Source organism: Malus domestica, chromosome 02, assembly GCF_042453785.1.
Source record: "Malus domestica chromosome 02, GDT2T_hap1".
In the NCBI taxonomy this organism is placed as follows: Eukaryota; Viridiplantae; Streptophyta; class Magnoliopsida; order Rosales; family Rosaceae; genus Malus; species Malus domestica.
This window is the reverse complement of record NC_091662.1, coordinates 37,432,590-37,452,304: the sequence shown is the minus strand read 5'-3', so window position 1 is coordinate 37,452,304 and position 19,715 is coordinate 37,432,590. Positions and strand designations below refer to the sequence as shown.

The 19,715-nt window shown below is 36.6% G+C and overlaps 2 protein-coding genes and 2 long non-coding RNA genes across 5 annotated transcripts; 3 read left to right on the top strand and 1 right to left on the bottom strand.

Moving 5' to 3' along the window:
- Positions 1–1,953: 1,953 nt before the first annotated feature.
- LOC103413548 (GTP 3',8-cyclase, mitochondrial) lies at positions 1,954–5,922 on the bottom strand. Its single transcript, XM_008352017.4, has 7 exons — positions 5,495–5,922; positions 4,496–5,122; positions 4,215–4,382; positions 3,936–4,127; positions 2,693–2,761; positions 2,453–2,542; positions 1,954–2,322 (listed from the first exon to the last, which is right to left on the bottom strand). The coding sequence occupies exons 1-6, from the start codon at positions 5,588–5,590 to the stop codon at positions 2,459–2,461; spliced, it is 1,236 nt and encodes a 411-aa protein (XP_008350239.4). The 5' UTR covers positions 5,591–5,922; the 3' UTR covers positions 1,954–2,322; positions 2,453–2,458.
- A 683-nt stretch (positions 5,923–6,605) lies between these two features.
- LOC103413538 (citrate synthase, mitochondrial) lies at positions 6,606–13,977 on the top strand. Of its 2 annotated transcripts, none has more exons than XM_008352009.4 (20): positions 6,606–6,933; positions 7,061–7,155; positions 7,293–7,355; positions 7,602–7,643; positions 8,072–8,137; positions 8,341–8,406; positions 8,525–8,638; positions 8,957–9,020; positions 9,296–9,378; positions 11,020–11,069; positions 11,148–11,225; positions 11,463–11,591; positions 11,680–11,722; positions 11,907–11,993; positions 12,150–12,251; positions 12,763–12,870; positions 12,981–13,031; positions 13,288–13,361; positions 13,473–13,524; positions 13,617–13,977. In XM_008352009.4, the coding sequence occupies exons 2-20, from the start codon at positions 7,105–7,107 to the stop codon at positions 13,713–13,715; spliced, it is 1,422 nt and encodes a 473-aa protein (XP_008350231.3). In that variant the 5' UTR covers positions 6,606–6,933; positions 7,061–7,104; the 3' UTR covers positions 13,716–13,977. The 2 variants fall into 2 exon arrangements, with proteins under 2 accessions (XP_008350231.3, XP_070674065.1); XM_070817964.1 differs by having other exon boundaries at positions 9,296–9,382; positions 11,024–11,069.
- A 55-nt stretch (positions 13,978–14,032) lies between these two features.
- LOC103413530 (uncharacterized) lies at positions 14,033–16,210 on the top strand. Its single transcript, XR_011578605.1, has 2 exons — positions 14,033–14,815; positions 15,734–16,210. It is a non-coding gene; the product is annotated as an uncharacterized lncRNA (long non-coding RNA).
- A 163-nt stretch (positions 16,211–16,373) lies between these two features.
- Positions 16,374–16,956, top strand: LOC139193990 (uncharacterized). Its single transcript, XR_011578606.1, has 2 exons — positions 16,374–16,435; positions 16,790–16,956. It is a non-coding gene; the product is annotated as an uncharacterized lncRNA (long non-coding RNA).
- The last annotated feature ends 2,759 nt before the right edge of the window (positions 16,957–19,715 follow it).

Below are 19,715 nucleotides of genomic sequence, written 5' to 3'. Positions count from 1 at the left end.
TTGGAATGAATTTTGATACCTGTGTGTGAATGCGTGCGAGCATGCTAGAATCCAAAAAGTAATTAAATTTCACAAGGAAACCAATCACCGCCTATGATCTATCCACTAAATCCACCAGCTATTGAAATAAATTGAAAAAAATTTGCAAGTGGACAAGGGCATGATCGATCATTGATCACACTCCTAAACCAAGCGCTAATCAGAAATTCAGAATCAGTTCAAGGCTCAGGAGGCCAGGATCATCTAGGCATGGAGCTAGGCTTGTGGTCGTTCCTTTGCATACTTGTTACAGCTAAAGTTTGGGTAGAGCTCGCAAGTACTAGTTTACTTTGGTGGTTAGGGTATTTCTTTCTTCAACTCAATGCATCTAACATTCAAATCCTCCCCTCCTAATGTATATTAAAGTAGTGATGTCGTTTGTATTTTAAGAAAAAGAAGTTTGTTTGGGGGAAGGGGGCTCGAGTAGAGCATTTACGTGGTTCAATCTTCCATGAAAAGGCCTAAACAAATGAAGGGATGAGTTTTGAGCCACTACATACGTGTGTGTACCTTGTCTAAAGATCGATCGTATCTTGTGGGTTGTGGTTGTACGCCTGCTGAAAATAAATGTATCATGCTGTTCAAAAATAAATAAATAAATAAATGTATCATGTGGTAGCTCGATAAATCAGTAGTCTCGTGGTCGTGGGGACAGACAAAACCACAAGTGAAGTAGAGGCAATCTAATCTTCAAGGGGACCATCTTGCCACGTGAAACCAAGAATTAGTTCACTGGGCCTTCCGTCTTCTCTTGCACGGGTTTGGTGTGTTGCAGCTGATTCAAGTCGAATTGTTGGCAGACTTGCAGTAGGAGTGGTGCTATCGTCTCTAGTACAGAGATGGATTGTCTGCCCTCCCCTCTCCGTACCTTTCCCATACTCTCCTATTTTGTACGGTCACGGTTAAACCACGTCAACATTTTCTTTTTGTCTTATTATTTTAATAAAAAAAATTAATATAAAATGTTAACGTAACTTAACCGTGACCGTACAAAACAAGAGAGCATGAGAATGCTATGGGAAGGGGAGGGCAGACAATCCATCTCCCTCTAGTACAACACAATGGAATATGGATTGATTGGTAAATGTCATTTCACCCCAACTGCAGTCTGCAACATTAACGTTTGCACTCAAGTGCGTACGTGCACATCATATTAAGTTCCATGCAGATGCAGACCCTCCAATCATTGTACCTGTACCCGTGCAGTGCATGCCCTTTTTTTTTTCTTTATGTGTATATATATATATAGAGGTCGCACTTGGTGCGATGGCAAGTGCCTTCGCCCATGAGCGGTAGGTCTCGGGTTCGAGACTTGGGAGCAGCCTCTCCATAAATGGGGGTAAGGCTAGCCGACATTCACCTCTCCCAGACCCTGCGTAAAGCGGGAGCCTTGTGCACTGGGTACGACCTTTTATGTGTGTATATATATATATGTATTATTATCATTTTTTTTTTCTGTCGCTAGCTTTAGCCGAAAGCCTTCTTCAAATGGGGAATGGGGAATGGAGGAGGATGAGGGATCTTACCTTTCTATGGTTTATATGGCCTGCAGCAACTTTTTCAATATTAATACTACTACCTCCTTTATAAAACAATTCCTCCATCTCTCTCTCTCTCTCTCTCTCTCTCAACTACGCGGGGAGATCATCCACATCGTTGTCAGGCGACCTGCAGAGTGAGAAGATAAACGGTTTGTTGCATGGTTTCTCAGATTCGGATGGCTTCATCGAAGAGTTAAGTACTGGATTTCCTTAACTTCGTTCATGATTAACATCTTCCTCCATCCCCATGGATTTACTTACAGATGAATGACTAACTATATCATCTCTCTAGAGAGTTTCTTAATTAAGTAGCCGTAGCTAGTGCAAACTACGTATAATCCCATATCAGCAGTTGTAGAACAAGTAAGGGACATGAGAAAATGAATGCTTGTTCATCGGAAAGATTACACACAACTACGAACAATTGCTAAATTGCTCAGTCAATACAATTTAGCCATTTATTCCTTCGATAATACATAATATAGGTTACAAGGGAAAATGTTTCTTTCAGCATAAATGCCAACAAAGATCAGAGGAAATCTAAAAGTACAAAACCAACATCTTTTTTCTTGTCCTGGCTCAAGTATCTCTCTGCTTGCTTATCCAGATGCCAGCAGCCCCAGTAACAAATAGCACCAACATGTTCTTTCCACTCTTTAATGAGAGGCTCAGATCGGCACTACAAAATATGACAGACAGCTCTGTTTATGCTCTCTGCGTCCAAGTTTATATTCTACAGAACCTGCAGATACAGTTATTCCATTTTGTATCACTCTCACTAGATTAAGTTGGATCAAGTTTTTACCACTAAATCTGTAGATGTTTCCTTTGAAGAAATTGGCAATATAGAATTTCGTGAATGGAGGTCATACCAAGCATTAGCCACCAATATGTATCATAGGCCTATTCGCCGTCTTCGCAATGTCAAACATTCCGGCGTGCGAAGCTTTCTTCCTCTTTACCTATAGCAAACATGAAAAGAAGGCTTCAAAATCCATACCAGGAAAGCTTGAAAGCTGAATTTTGCATGAGAACATGAACTTTTGATCAAACACAAAACAATTCGATCGTTGAAGCATCGAGCATTTCTGAACAAATTATCATGCACATACCGCTGACCCGATTATTTCTCTCAGCTCGTGATCATCAGCACCATCACGAAGAGGATCTCTTAAGCTGACCTGCAAATTAAACATCTTATTTTAATAACAGGAAAGTATTATTTAAAATTTCTGTTGCACATATTCCTAATGCCTTAACTTAAAGCTAGTATAAGTAGACCACAAACAAAACCAAAAGAAAAACAAAAGAGATTATAAAAAAAAGCCTCGTGGAGAATAAATATAGATTTAGGAAGAATAACATACAGATAGAGGATCTTCATCAAAAATAAAGACTCACACTTTCTACTCTGGTGTTTCTTGAATTTCTTTTATTGCTTGTTAAATTTCAACTATGATTTTGTGAGCTTTTAGTTGATGTGCAGGAGATAAAGTTGTGTTCATAAAAAATTTCAGTTCTATAGATGTAGTCCAGCAAAGTTGCCAGAAAAGCCTATGATCTTCTGTGAGATAAGTCTAGTGTCACTGTCCGTACTGATCAGCACCCCAATTTCAGAGATCCCTTACCCTTCATGGCTATCAAAACATCCCAGTTCAGTACCCATATATTATCTATTAAATTTGGACTACAATGGCTTCTTCCCTTTAATAATTTTGAGCACATAGCCTATCCGGTAATAGATATGAAAAACCTAAAAAAAGGGGAAGCTTCTTATAGCCAGAATACTAAAATGTGGACCACCTTTACCCTGAGCTACAAAAATTTAAAGGTAAGCATGTTTGAGAAATATGGAGGGTGGCTAATAGCTACCAAAGGCTATCTTAATAACAAGAAGTAAGGAGTATAGTACTACTACTAGGTGATTGTATATAACTATAAGAAGATGGAGCGCAAAATCCTTAATAGGAATAAACCCTTGCCCTTAAACCATCTAAAATCCCAATACAAAGAACACAAAAGGACACAAAAACCTAATGATAAGTGCTACTATGGTACTATGAATAGTAACCGAGCACAATCTTTTCTTTTCCTTTGTATGTTTCTGGTCCAGTCCTGTATCAGTGGTGCACTAAGCAAACTTAGCACTTGACTTGCAAAAAAGTAAGCATCAATCTGTCCAAAAAGCTAGATGGATTGCTTAAGCAAAAATAGTATATGCATAAATCCCTGAAAGTATTCTTAAGAGTCCATGGCAGAAAGAAAAATATCGGAAATGATGATGCTAGTTTACTGCATATAATACTTGTCAAATTCTAGTACTAAGCCAAAAGCTTAAACAGGGAGACAATTCACCTCTGAAGGACCAAACAAGCAAACTTTGAAGTTCCCATCAGCTAAGAGTCGCAGTCTATTGCAACCCGCACAAAAATGCTCAGTCATTGATGTGATAAAAGAAACTACTCCAACATGTTCATCTACCCTGAAATTCTTGGCCGTATCTGTTGGGTGATCCTTAAGTCTCTTTAAACCTGTAAAACGCTTTACCTGTTCATTAATAGCAAGTGAGGTGAGGGATGTATAAAGGCATTAAGAAATCAATTTGCGGGATTCTTAGTCCGAGTTCTACCTTACCACTGTATCCAACATTTCCGAGTAGGGTACAAGTTTTTTAACATTCCAAACATTTCCATCAAAAGGCATGAATTCAATGAATCGAATGTTAATCGGTTTTTCACGTGTCAGCTCTACGAAATCACAAATTTCATCATCATTGAATCCACGCATCACCACACAGTTTACCTGAATAATAGAATAGAAAGCATATAATGAATGGCACTTGTGCATGATATTAGTGTATGCAAAGTTCAGAGGAAATGAAAATAGTAGTACAAGTTTAAGAGAAAGAAACATACTTTAACAGGATTATATCCAAGTTCTATGGCAGCGTTAATTGATTCCATAACCCGTTGATGACCTTTACGCCTGGTCATAAATTCGAACTTTGCAGGGACCAACGTGTCTAAGCTAATATTGAGAGCAGTAAGGCCACATTCTTTGAGCTTGGGAAGTTTTCTTGCAAGAGTAATTCCATTGGTAGTAATGGCCAGCGTTTTCAATCCATTCAAGTTAGATAAGTTTAAACATATGTCTTCAATATCTTTCCTTACAGTTGGCTCCCCTCCAGTCAAACGAATTTTGTCTACTCCTGAGCTTACAAACAGCTTTGCCAAGCGAAGAATCTCAGTCTGTGAAAGAAGTTTAGGGCTGGGGGTGAGCTCCACACCGTCAGCAGGCATACAGTATTGACAGCGGAGATTGCAACGTTCTGTCAAGGAGATCCTCAAGTAAGTGTGGAGCCTCCCAAACGAGTCGATTAACATATCAGAAGCAGGATTGTCTTTAGGAAGATGTTCTGATAAGTTAGCGCTAGAAGTAGCGAACATCCTTGGCGTGGATGCATTCATTTGATGGGGAAGTGAACCGTTAGCATGAATAATTCCAATTCCGGAGGTGGAAGACGACGCAGTTTCCAAGTGGACCTAATAGAAAGAGTATAATTTCGATAGTCACATATATATAATTCTCGCTCAGAACAGATATGAGCAACAAGAAATGAAACTAGTGGGTGCTTGTGAGAGTTAAGTGCATATGCCTCCTATCACAGACAGAGTCTGTGTTGAGTATTTGGAAGCAAAACTAAGGGAGTTGGGAATTCATTTTTGCATCAATTGATAACGGAAATCAAATGAATAAGCAAGCAAGATAAAATTAGAAAAGAAAGAAAAAAGGGGTAGAATTGCAGACTAATTTGATTTCAGCTATACATAGATAGATAGAAGAAAGCTAAAGCGTGGCGGCAGCATCCATGGGAATACAAAACAAAGCAAAGCAACGCAAAGAGAGATACATACCAAGAAGCAACTGGAATTGGAAATTGAAACCAGGCCCAATTCCAAAGCCGAGCGGGCAAAGCTGAAATGGTGACGACGCTTCATCATCATCATCATCTGGTGGTGGCGGCGGCGGCGGCGGCGGTGGAGGTATGAAAGGCTGCTAAGGCTTGGCTGAGGCGGAATAAATACAAGAAAGAAACCGACCCTCCCACCCTCTTTCCTAAATAAATAAATTCGTAGTAATCGTCATCTAATTTTGGGGGCGATGGATATTTTGGGATGGGATGGGAAAAGGTAAGCTTTGGTGGTCTCGTCTGCTTCTCCATTTTTTTTCTTTTCAAGCGCCGAAAAGCTAAATATTTTGGGGGTGACATTTGAGTACACCTTTCTTTGGAGACTCGTGCTAATTTTGAGGTCATCATTTTAACCCATGACCTAATTTCAATAGGTGGATAAATTCGCCAATTGGACTCAAGTAGTCGGCCCAACCCATACTCATTCTACTAAATATTGGAAACAGACACGTTTTTGATGTTTTTATAATTTTAAAAACTAAGCGCACTTCTAGATAACACATACGCACTATTTGTCCTTTTTTTTGGGTCCTTTTTTGTTGTCTAAATAAACAGCTTTCAAACTAGATTTTTCTGAATTTTGAACGGTCAGCAAAAGGCATCAGATACCCAAGTGATGTTGATAGCCATGCGCTGGGCGCCCTTCATGCGTTGCTCTACCTATTTCTATTTGCTCTCCTATAATATAAATATATTGACTTTGAATTTTTTCAATAAAATATTAATATTAGTCCAAGTCACGTTCTTAATTTATTATGATATCAAATATCTTTCAAATGTTGAAATATAAAATCTGCCATTTATAAATAAAAAATTATTAAAGTGTAATTTTCTTGTAAAATAATTTTGTTAGTCGGTAAAATAGACAATTGATAAAAAAAGATGGAATCCTTATCAAATGTGCAGAGGCGTGACTGTTTTTTTTTCTTCCTAATGTATTGTTTAAATAACTAAAATATAAATATACCAGAGTGTAATGTTAAAACAAAAAAGGGACGAGGGGAAGAGAGTTGAAACTTTGAAAAGTAAACGAGGGAGCGGCTGCGTTTGATTTCGTGGTTGGTCTCAAATTACCTTTGACATTCATATTAAAGTAGGATTCTTTCTTTTTTTTTTCTTTTTTATTCTTCCCTCTTTATTTGAACGGATAATACACGTCAACATTTTATATTAATTTTTTATAATAATAGAAAAATAAAATAAAAAAAATGTGAGAGAGATAATGAAAGATGATGAAGAGAGGGGAGAGAAAATCCTAATCCCTTCAGATTCCACTACTATTTCTCTGACTTTTGAGTTTTGACTCACTCCGTCCCTAGTCTCTACGTACTTTCCTTTTTTTCAGCCATTTTGAATTTTCAAGCGCAACTCCAAAATTAAATTGTAATTCTCTCCTCGACTCTTCTTTCTCTCTGTCTTTCGGGTTGGGTTGGGGTGGGCTGGGCTTTGGAATGTTGTCTGTATTTTGTGAAATTCATATTTAATACGTAATTGAGTTGGTTCGGTGCAGAGTACGGCAAGAGAGAGACAGGTGATCGATCGGTGCAGTCATCGATGGTGTTCTTCAGGAGCGTCACCGCGCTTTCCAAGCTCCGTTCCCGTCTTGTGAGTTCCTTTTCCTTTTCCCTCATTCAGACTGAAATCGGCTTTTTATTATTTCTCAGATTCATTGGAATTTTTATTTTTATTTTTCTGGAACCAAATGTGATTGTGATTGTGATGGCGATCGCTTTTGGTTGCAGGGGCAACAGTCGAGTCTCAGAGATTCCGTCAGATGGATCCAAACGCAGAGCTCCACTGATCTTGTGAGTCCTTTTCTTCCTTGTACAAGATAGACTCGACAGTCCGCTTATGAATCAATAAAATATCTTATTAATCGACGCAATTTTATTACTACATGTACATTGGAGCCTCTAAATTTTCGCACATCATATTTTCTTTTTCATTTATTTCAATTAATTTACTAGCATGTGCAAAGTAGTAACAAACTTGCTCGTGACCATCATTTTGTTTGTGATTGTGATTGTGTTTTTGTTGCCAATGCCATGCAGGAACTTCGTTCTCAGTTGGCTGAATTGATTCCTGAACAACAGGTTTGTTGTACGGCATTTACTTTCACAATGGTTGCGTTTTCTTATTTTTAGTTACTCATATGCTAAGATAGTTCGGTTGAGTCGATATAGTTTGAGTTAGTTTCTTTCGGTGCGTTCTTTGTTTATTGAGATGCCTGGGTGTAATGTATGGGTGAGAATCCGTGCTTTCCATCTGCTGCAAAAGCAGTGTATCTGTGCTGAAGAGCTATCTTTAACTCTTAACTTCTTTTCATTCTTCTATGGGAATTAGATGTGGAGAAAGGTTTGAATAGAGGTCTTATGTCATGTCTATTTCAGTTAAAACAGTTTTTATGACTTTGAGCGGTTCTGAGATCTAAAAAGTAAAACAATTACTTATATATGAATATTAGATATGTTAATATTATCACACCTGTATTTTGTTTTTTTTTTTTTTTTTGTGGTAACAGGAACGTCTGAAGAAACTCAAGGCAGATTATGGAAAAGTTCAACTGGGCAATATCACTGTTGATATGGTAAAGTATCTTTCTTTCATAAAGAAATTGTAAAATGTTTCTCTTTGTTATCAGTGGAAGAACTTAATGATTGTACTACTAAAAGCCAAGTAGTGAACCTTTATCTGATCTTTGTTATTTTTCTTTTGAATAAACTCTTGATTTTGGACTTACATATGATCATAGTTTGTAACTGTGTGTGGATCCGATCTAAATTTGCGTAGGTGATTGGTGGAATGAGAGGAATGACAGGGTTGCTGTGGGAAACCTCCTTACTTGATCCAGATGAGGTCTGCATTTGAATCACTCAGCTTGAAACTTTATGAATCAATGTGGATAAATTTCTGATAATTCTAACAGCAAATTGAAAAGATTATGTTAATAGGATGTCTTGGCTACTTTATGCAGGGAATTCGCTTCAGGGGTTTGTCAATTCCAGAATGCCAGAAAGTATTACCAGCTGCAAAGCCAGGTGGAGAACCCTTGCCTGAGGGTCTTCTGTGGCTGCTTTTAACAGGAAAGGTATCGTTTTTTAGGGCATTTTCCATCGCAAGATATTTTTTGAAGGTGCACTCTTGAAAAAAAATACAAAGATTCATTTACTGTAATCTGTATCCACACAAGATATCTTTAACTTCCTATACACGTTCTGAAATATTTAGCCTTAGCTGAATGTCATCGTTAATGTCACAGTTCAAATTTGGACAAAACATTTGTTGCCTATAACATGGACTGTATTTGTATTTATTATTTATGTGGCTTTGTTTTCTTTTTTGGTTTGTGTTTGTTTTGGTATATCCTAACATTGAACACACCTTTTGCCTTGCTTATGTGTCATAGGTACCTAGCAAAGAGCAAGTAGATGCATTATCCAAGGAATTGAGGACTCGTGCCGTAGTTCCAGGTTCAGTAGCTTATATTTGTCTATTTTGATACCCATAATTTTATTAATTAAAAAAAAAATTGGATAATATTATTTGTCTTTATAAGAAAAACCAAAAATTTATGACGACTCCAATTGGCTACCTTAGAGTAGTCATATATGTGAGAAGCCTACCTACCAAAGATGTTGTTTCACTTGATATTTGTATCTAGAAAGGCTTTTATGTGATTGAAGTGCTTTGGTTTTGATCATTAATGCAAGATTACTCCTCATATATATATAATTCTCCGTTGCAGATTATGTGTATAAGGCCATTGATGCTCTGCCTATTACAGCACATCCAATGACCCAGTTTACCACTGGTGTCATGGCCCTCCAGGTTGGTATATGGGCTACTCAGGGTTGCATTATACTCATATTTCAGTTATTTTACGTTTGCCCTTATGCCATAATCACAGTTTGTCAAAATCAGATTTAGTGTTCTGTATTCATGCATTTAGTTTCGTTTCTTGGTTAGCCAAATTGTCTTTCGTGGAACCCTCAGGCTACCAGGTAACTGTGAAATGGAAGGTGGGGCATTTCTTTTAGGCTTTTCCCTTAGCTAAGGGTGCGTTTGCATATGTGAATAACTTGATATTTTGTAATCGTAATACATCATTGATGATATAATTTATGCCTAATTTTCTCATTATTACCCATCTTGAGTCTTGATTACTTGATTTCAGACATCCAACTGCAAAGTATTATGATTACTTGTTTTAGGGTTTGTATAAATAAGTGTTTTAAAAAACACACCCTGAGGCATGCCTAGGTGGCTTCGTAGGCGGGGGGTTGAAATCGCCTCTGCCAAGTGGGAGTAGGCGAAAACTCCCCTAGACGTGGTCGAGGCGCGCCTGAGGTGTTCGATTGGGCCTTTTTTTGTTTAAAAGTTGCCGGAATCTGGAATTTTTTTCAGTTGAAATCTGAAGGTTTTAGTTGTAGAGCCGTTGCACTTTGAAGAAGATGAAGAAGACGGTGTTGTTTGGAGTGATTTATTTTGCTGATTTTTTGTTTTTTTTTTATAATTTCTTTGGCCTTTTTTTTTCTCTTTAAACTTAGCCATTGACAGTTGTTCACCAGCTATCTAGCATATTCCCCAATATATTCTTTTTTATTACACTTTATGTTTAATATTATTTTATAGATTTCAAGAGACTAAAAATAATACATTTCTATAAAAACATTATTCTTTACTAAAAAATGCGATTGGCCATCAAGAAAAAATAAGCATTTTTTTGTTTATTTTTTGGTACTGTTAAATATATACTAAAAATCTCAAGTCCCTTGAGGCTTTGCCTCACGCCTCAAGGCATTCGTGAGGGGCTATCCATGAAACCCATCGCTTGTGCCTTCGCCTTTTAAAAATAGAGGAAAAATTGCTGTACATTATGTAAGATTGAACTTGAGAGCTACTACTTATATGTAAGAAAACTTAGTAGGAGTGTCGAGTCCCCAGATTTTCTCTTCATAAACTTTTTCTGAATATGTTAAATGCGAGATTTTGTTTATGTTGTAAATTTTCCTAATACTTTCTGAGATAAGAACTTAATAGACCTGAGTTTACTATGCAATTTTTTCTATCACAATGAGTTACATACGACAAGTAATTAGATGAAGTCCTTGCTTGGGCTTGGTCTGTTTTGCTGTACAGTTATCAATTAGTATTTGTCACAAAAGTCTGATGCATGCTACTGATTATGTGGTGCAATACCGCATGTTGTCTTTCATCTTTGTTCTTGTTGTTCTAGAGCTAAGGAGGCTAATTTTTCTGAATGACTATTCCTTATTGGATCATTCAGTCTGCTTCAGTGTTTCTTTTGTTTTTTATTGATTGTATTTCTTTGCAGGAGAATGAAATCTTATCCATGTGAATGAAATAATTAATTATTTCATTAAAAGGCTGGCAGTACTCATTTACCAGATTTTCTGAGTATCTCTAGTATATGCGACTAAATATCCCACTTTTTAATACCTCTTTCAGGTAGAGAGTGAATTCCAGAAGGCATATGAAAAGGGGATACATAAATCAAAGTAAGTTTGATTTTATATTTTCTCTTTAACCTAAGTCTTCCATTACTGTTTAGACATCTTAACATATGGTATTTTTAGGTACTGGGAGCCAACTTTTGAGGATTCACTTAGCTTGATTGCACGAGTGCCAGTAGTAGCTGCCTATATTTATCGAAGGTTAGTAAAGCAGATTACATCTTCCTCATAGTTATAGGCTTCACCTTGTGTTCTTTCCACACACACACACACACACACACACAAAAGTTTAATATTGTGAGTTGTGCATGTTTTAGAACAGCATTATCTAAATCTGTGAAAATTTTGTGTGTTAAAAAGTTGTTTCTTATGTACGATATTCTCAACTGACTGATGGTCGGTGGCATTATTTCTCTTCTTCCTCCTTGTGGTTTGAAGAATTTTCAAGGATGGAAAAGTAAAACAGATTGATGATTCTTTGGATTATGGTGCAAATTTTTCACACATGCTGGGTTTTGACGATCCCAAGGTGTATGAGCTCATGAGGCTTTATGTCACCATCCATAGGTTTGTATAAACCTCTCTTTCCAGGACATTTATGATATATTATTTTGGTTTCAAGTTATATGACTTTTTAAGTAATAATGCATTACAGTGATCATGAGGGTGGGAATGTCAGTGCTCACACGGGACACTTGGTAAGCTACCCAATTTTTGTTCTTGTTTCCCTTGTTATTTTCTTATACATCGGTAATGAGGACTCTAGTTAACATCATTTCGTCTTGAAAAATGTGAATCATGTGAGTTTGATCGATAACTTGATATCTATTCCAATTTTGGATGTTGATGTATATGTTCTTTGATGTTACCTTCTGAATACAGGTTGCTAGTGCACTTTCAGATCCGTATCTTTCATTTGCAGCTGCTTTAAATGGCTTGGCTGGCCCACTCCATGGTTTGGCTAATCAGGTATTATTTTTTTCTTTTGTCTGGTTGTTTCCATCTGTCTATTCTAATAAAAGCGGGAACTATATTTTGTTTATCTAAAAAGGGTATTGCTGTTTAGAAAGGGTGCATGTTGCAACATTTATTCTCTTTTCCTCATACGGAACTGTTTTATTGCAGGAAGTATTGCTTTGGATAAAATCTGTGGTAGATGAAGTTGGAGAGAATGCAACTACACAGCAGTTGAAAGATTATGTCTGGCAAACGTTAAAAAGTGGGAAGGTAAAGCCATTAACTTTTACCTAAATAATCTATTTAGATATGGCCCATGTTTAGTTTATTCTCTTGTTGTACCAAACATGCACGGTTGATTCTTAGCTCATGAATTTATTATTATTTTTGTATGGATCTATTATCTAATGAGCAATATGCATCTTTGCTCATTGACATTTTCTGCCAGATAATTGGCTAAACCATTCAATCTTTGTCAGAACTCGTCTACTGAGCTTAGTACTGTCATCCAACAGATAAAATAAAATAAAATAGGTAGTCATAACTAATAGGTGATTGACTATTCTACCTGTGACTTTGTAGAAGTTTTAAACTTGCAAAGGAAGTTACCTCGTCAGACCTGATTAGTTTGTGTTTTCATTCCCTAAGCAAAATGGACTTTCACTTTTCTTGAATCTTCACTATTTGAAATATTTTTGAAACTTTGTTTGACGCCATAGTTTGATAAGCTGCTAAATTCTTGTCTCTAGTCATCACCTCTCCTCTTTTTCTCGTATTGCAGGTTGTTCCTGGTTTTGGACATGGAGTCTTGCGTAAAACAGACCCACGATACACATGTCAAAGGGAGTTTGCATTGAAACACATGCCTGATGATCCACTGTTTCAGTTGGTAGGTGTAACCCTGATTGCACAAGGGTGTATGCTTTTTATGCACACTACTAATTGTAGTTGTGATTGCATCCATCTTTCATGAGCTAACTTAGCCATTACCTTAAACAGGTCTCCAAGCTTTATGAAGTTGTGCCTCCCATACTTACCGAACTAGGCAAGGTAATTTGATAACTTTATGAAAGTAAAATATGTTATATCTTTGCCTCTCAGAATATACTGTCATCCTTTAGATTTGAAATTAATGATTTTATGTACCGACGGAAGTGCAAAATCTTTTATTGTGCTTGAACTAGGATCTTTCGCTTAAAGCCGAGTGAGAAATTGATAATTTTTCACAATCATTATATCTGTTTTTTCCATTTAAACTGAGGAGCAATCTGATGCTGATTGTTTCTGGGATTTATCATGTTCGTAGGTTAAAAACCCATGGCCCAATGTAGATGCACACAGTGGAGTTCTGTTGAACCATTTTGGTTTGACTGAGGCAAGGTATGATATTTCATGTTATTATTTCTTACGTTGTTCCTGGTGATGGTCCATGGTATTCTGAAGCGGTACCTGTTTGGAGATGATAATGTACTTGAAATTCAACTGTGGCAGATATTTTACTGTTCTCTTTGGTGTATCGAGGAGTATAGGGATTGGTTCTCAGGTTCGCTCCCTCTCTCAAGTTCTATTACAAATTGTTAAAATTTCATTATCTTAATGTATTGTCTTGGTTTGGTTTGGTTTGGTTTGTTTCAGTTGATATGGGACCGAGCTCTTGGTTTGCCTCTCGAAAGGCCAAAAAGTGTAACGATGGAATCGCTTGAGAATTTCTGCAAGAAAGCAGCTTCGTCTTGAGAAATGGAGTGCTGTATCACATTGTTTGAGTAATAAGTGCTCCCGATTGATGGCTTTGTGAAGGATGTAACGGTGGTGTAAAAATTTCAGTTTCTGTTGGTTTTAGTTGAGAAATTGTTCAATGAAAACCTTAACACGCACACACTTGAGCATTTTCAACTACTTTGAAGGAATTTTTAGGTGACATAGGCGCAGGGGGTTTTGCTGCTCTTTTAATAGACAGATTGGAGCTATTTCGAATAAATCGTATAGTTTAAAGACTTCCACAAGTTTTATGCATTTTATTTTATACGCGTGTTCTGCTCTCTCCGCTTGCCACTTGGTATGAATTTGCAAAAAAGAAAAAAAGAATTATGTTGTTAATTTATGCCTTGTCCTCTTGTCCTTGTCGTCGGTTAATCTGGTAAACTCCGTGGTTACTTTTACCTACATCTCTTGTTCTTTTTGGCCAATGCCTTTTCTTTTTCTGGTCCGAAGAGAACAAAATTAAAAAGAATTGTGTAAAGCCTAGCCCCTGGGTAGTGGTGGTTACAATTCTCACCCGACTTCCTCGAACTCCATGTTTAACCGAAAAAAAAAAAGTTGTGGTGTGTGCATACTTATTTTTACCTTTCATATACCTCTTTAAATTTTCGATCGATAGATAGAATGAATGAAAGAAGATTAATTGTAAAAAATTAACAAGGATATGTGAAAGATAAAAATAAATGTGTGAATAATATCATCCGAAACAAATTAAAAAAGAAGAGGAGCTCCACATAATTTCCGAAATTATAAAAACAAAATAAAGGAAAAACCAGTTTTGGACGGATGGAAAAAGGTAAAAGCTTTGCTGGGAAGTGGTAAAAACTTGAGGCCCAAAAAAAATAAAATTATTTTGAAGAAAGTCCAAACGTGTGATACTTGGTTGTTCGTTGTGTGATTGTGTGGAAGTGCAGGAAAATGGCAAGATCTGTGTTGTTGGGTGGAGGCGGAGCGCCACCATCCCATAATTCCGATTGCCGGCGGCTTCTGCTTCGTCCAATCGCGGTAGCACCTCAGACTTCCCTCAAACTCGGCGCCGTTAAAGCAGCAGCAGCACCACCGACTATCCATTGCAGGTAGTTTAATTTCCCAATTCTGAGGAAAATTGTGCATTTATTATATCCTTTGTTTGCGGATGAGAATCAAGACCTCTAGTCTAGTTTCAGGGCATTCTCTGGTAATTGAATTGGGGAGTAAAAGTTGGTTAATTGTAATCCAAATTTAACAAAACGCCTTGTATGAGATCTTCCTTCAATTTGATTTCATGGCAATTTGTCTGTTAACTTTCACCCTAGTTTATACTTTTTGACGGAAGTTAATGATAGGGACCAATGGTGCACGTTTTGCTAAACTTAGGGACCTCAGTTATCAAATTTTTAGTCATGAGAGCAATTGTAAACCATGGTAAAAGTTGAAGAACTAATTTTCACAAATATAGACATTATGTTGATGTAATGTAATAACTTTAAACAATCATGTTTTAGTTAGCTAGCCTACAGCGGCATTAAACATTCGTGCTTTGACAAAAAATAAGCCTAGGGTGCTGCTCTCAATAACATTTGACTTCATTTATATCACTAGGACCCCAGATTTCAGAAGAATTGTTACTTTATGGATGAATGCTTTTTTGTCACTTGTTTACTTGCTGGGTCACATCCAAATCCAATGCGGATGGACTGTTTTGATCTTGTGGATGGTGTCCGTCAAGGAGGAAGAAAGTGCTTCATAACCATGGCCATGGGGTCTCAATATATACCTTGACAACTAGCACTGTTTTCCGCGGTTGGTAGTTACTTTCTGAACAATTGATTTGAGTATCGTGGTTGGTACTTCATTCTGTAAACTTACATTTGTTGTTTGCTTGATTAGTTGTCTGAACAAGTAGAAAATACGACGGTTGTTTGTCATATACTGTATTTGTACGTGTCAATTTTTGGTCAACTATAATAGGTTTGCTGTATAGTATCCTAATTTTAGCTTCTTTCTTTTAACAGGTTCAACAAGAATGTTTTGGGATTGCAAATAAAGGAAACGAGGCACGCCGTGTCTGCATCAAACTCCAACCCTCCAGATGGAGATTGGACCAAGGATAAATCAGGTGAGGTTGAAACGAATGATGCTGCTCCCCAGGGCCCTCCTCCGCTAACCATTTTGGCTGGATTTCTAGTCCTTATTCTCGTGTTTTGGGTTCTTGGATCGATCCTAATGTGGGTGATTAGTCTTCTTTTTAGGTTGCCTCCGTCAAAATAGGAACATAATTTCGTCTCAACTTTGTTCGATCGTTATGCTGAAAAGCATGTACTAGTCCGGTATTTATGAATAGCAGACGTGTTTTATTGGATTGCATATTTGTGATTCCATTCCTCGGTGTTTGTGTGGACTGAATTGGGTGGATGGATGGTGCAATGTAAAACCTGAAACCTATGTAGAATCAAATACAACACCTGATAAAGACACATGGTTACGTGCAATGTATTGTATTGTCGAGTAGTCAAATACGTCAATCACAATTGAAAGATTGAGGAGAAATGCTCTAACTACCTCATCCAGATGCTGAATCGACTTCGTCGGATAAAAGTTAGATGTGGGGTACTGATCAAGTTTGCCATGGATGCATTGCATTTTGCATGATACAAGTCTCAAGTCTCCAGTCTCTGTGCTGTTTAGTTGCATGTCCTGATCGATAACAAATTAAGGTAAGTGATTAGGTTAGTCATACATTTAGTGTACATGATAAAAGATAAGTGATTAGTCTTAATCAATGGGACCCACAACACAATGACTAACATATATAATGTATAATGTGTACATAAAAATATATATATATATATCATGACATCTGCCATCATCCAAGTGACCATTGTTTGGTCTGGGTTTATAATAGATACTGAAATTATTGGTGTCACTTTCTCTCTCTCATGTTGGATGGTTTTCGTGCTCTTGCATGCTAATTACCAGCTGATTTTTTGAGCCGATAGAGAGAGTTTATATATATATATCTTTTGCTGATGCTAATACGTTCCTAACTTTTTTATGTTTTTCCTTTACAGAAAACAACTTTACCACATTTTCTCCATTGCTTTAAATTTGTCGCTTTATGTCTTTCTCCACGTGCCTTCTTTTGTTAAATTAACTAATTAATTAACACCACCTACTTGTATGCATGGATGCCACATATCAATTTCATAAAATGAGCAGTTTGCTCTAAAAGTTTTTATTTTTCTATTTATAAGAAATATGATATTCATTCATACAAAGAATAAACAAGTGCATAGAAAGATACCGTGCATTTATTTCGACGTCAGTAAAAACCTTGCAGCGGCCTTGCCGGGTCATATAACACGTACTTTAAAGTTTAAATTAAGCTAGCAAAATAGGTTTCCAAAAATTACCCAACCATAACATAGAGAAAATCAGTGTTGCCATATAAAAAAGGTGCATGTTAAGTTAGGTATCAAAGCTGTAGAAAGCAAAAGGTAACTTATTTAAAGGGATCGATTATTAAATTTAGAAGATACTTTTTCCACAGGTGAGCCAATAGCATAAACATGGATACATGCAGGGTAACCAAATATTTATATATATGTCACCATTGTCTTTTGTAGGCTGCAAAGTTTGGTGGATGATGGGACCCTGTTTTCTATGTATAGCCGTCTTTGCTCTTACCAATCTTATCTTATCTTCGAATATCATATTCCCTAAGGAGATGATTAGCATTTTATGAAAAAGAGCTTCATCTGTTATTTCTTGATGCCTAAGTAAGCAAGCACCACTTGCAAGAAGAGAAACTTTTCATGTAAAAAGATCATCACTCATCCAGAGAGATGTAAATGTGATTGTATTTATGTCAGATTTCTACAATAATTCTGTTGTAGGGTTTCAAGATTAAATATGGATTTTCAAGTAAGAAAAAGAATAAAATGAATAATATACGCAACCATGAAGTGTATAATTAGATGAATTGTGCATATTAGAATTGAGAGAAAATGAGCAATAGTTTTTTAATTATGATTGAATTATAGCTTTGGTTCTTAATTTAAAATCTTATTAAATAAAATTGACAAAACCATAAATGCATATATTTTTTTCTGCTACACACTCCTCTTTAATTATATATGTTGTTTTTGTTTGATTTATTGAATTTGATGACTAGAAACAACTTAAAAAATTGTGTGTCGAAATCATCCCCTCATAAAATTTGGAGCATTGTTCATTTCATGCCAATTCTGTAAGTTATCCAGCACAAGATAAAAAACATGAACCATTCTTTCTCTTAATCATCAACAAGAATCATATGATGACTAAACGGTTTGTAATAAAAAAAGGAATAGTTCTTTCGGATTAGTTTGTTTGTAAAGACGAACAAGCAACGATAGAAAGATTTCACCAAGATGGACAAACAAGATACAAGAGGTGCTAAATGGTTATATAAAACTTCATTTTAATCCTTGGTAAAGATGACTTTTAGATTAAAAGTTTAAAACCATGAGTAAGATCAAAATGTGTGCTTGTTGTCCTTTGTTGAACCATGTCCCACGCCTTTCAACATATGTTAACATCTGCCGAATGCTAATGAGACCCTTTATCGAGTGATGTCGACGCATCCTATTGAAGGATATTGACTTGTCTTGTTTGAGATATGTCAACAGGACATTTCATTGAACACGTTATAGGCACGAAAGGATCCTGTATCAATTTTCAAAGGGTCCTGGAAGTACCTTCACCAATTCTTAGACTGTAGTGGATTCTAAGACCACCAAGTCCCAATATGGATTCACATGATCTTGTATCAATTTTCAAAGGGTCCTGGAAGTACCTTCACCAATTTTCTTAGACTCTAGTGGATCCTAAGACCACCCAAGTCCCAATATGGATTCGCCTCTGGATCCAGGATTTTGGAAAGAAAGATAAGAGTCATAGAGAGATAGAGAGTTAAGAATGACTCTTTTTTATAGGATGATAAATAGAACAAACGGTTCGAATTATGATATATTCGTATATAAGGAAGAATGACTCTTACAAGTAGTTTGGCTTGTATAATGTCTTATCTATAATAGTATAATGTCTCGTGTATAATAGTATAATGTCATGTAAATGAGTAATTATATAGAAAAATGATATTCATACATTTATTTTTGCACCTTTGTTAATTTTTTTGCTATTGATTTTTTTCAATTTATTCGATCAAATGATCAAAAATTAAGAAAAGTATGAAACAAGTAAAAATAAATCCGTAGATAGCATTACCGATAATATATGGGCCCAAACTAGAAAAGAGGAGAGAATTCACAAAATTTGAGACGGGTTTGGGTCGTATGTGTCTGACGAAAAGGAGAAATAAACAATTTGATTGGGAAGTGGGGGAGGAGGGGAGAATGTAACTGAACGACAAGGGATGGTCGTAAAATAAAGAACATAGGACGGCCGACCTCGCCCCACCACGCGCCTCCCTTTCAAAAGTACAAAAAGAAAAGGGATTTTCCATGTCAGATTCTACAAGTGCCCTTCATTTTTCTCCAACAGGCCCCCACACCAAGTACCAATCAATAGTATCCATTGTACTGGAAAGACGTCATCTTCGGATCTTTTCAGTCAAAATCATCGGAAGTGATTTGAACCTTTAAAATTTTATTCAATAATAAAAAATTATAATTTTTTTGTTATCAAAATAAGTAGACCGTTAGATAAAAATTCAAAGTTCCAAATCACTTGATCCGGTGAGGTGTAAGAGATCCGAATCTCTTTCCCATTATACCAGATCGCAGAGAGGAGAGAGAATACAGAGAGAAACTAAAGTGAAGACGTGCCCCATTTACCCATTATACCAGAATTGCGTCGACTTGGAGACACTTAGTAGGTCTAGATTTATGTAGTGTATGCTTAACATTTTATTTATTTGATAACAAAAATGCACTCTGCCACTCTCTCTCTAAAGTGTCAGTGTCAGTGTCAGTCTCTCTCTCAAGTCAAGTGTGT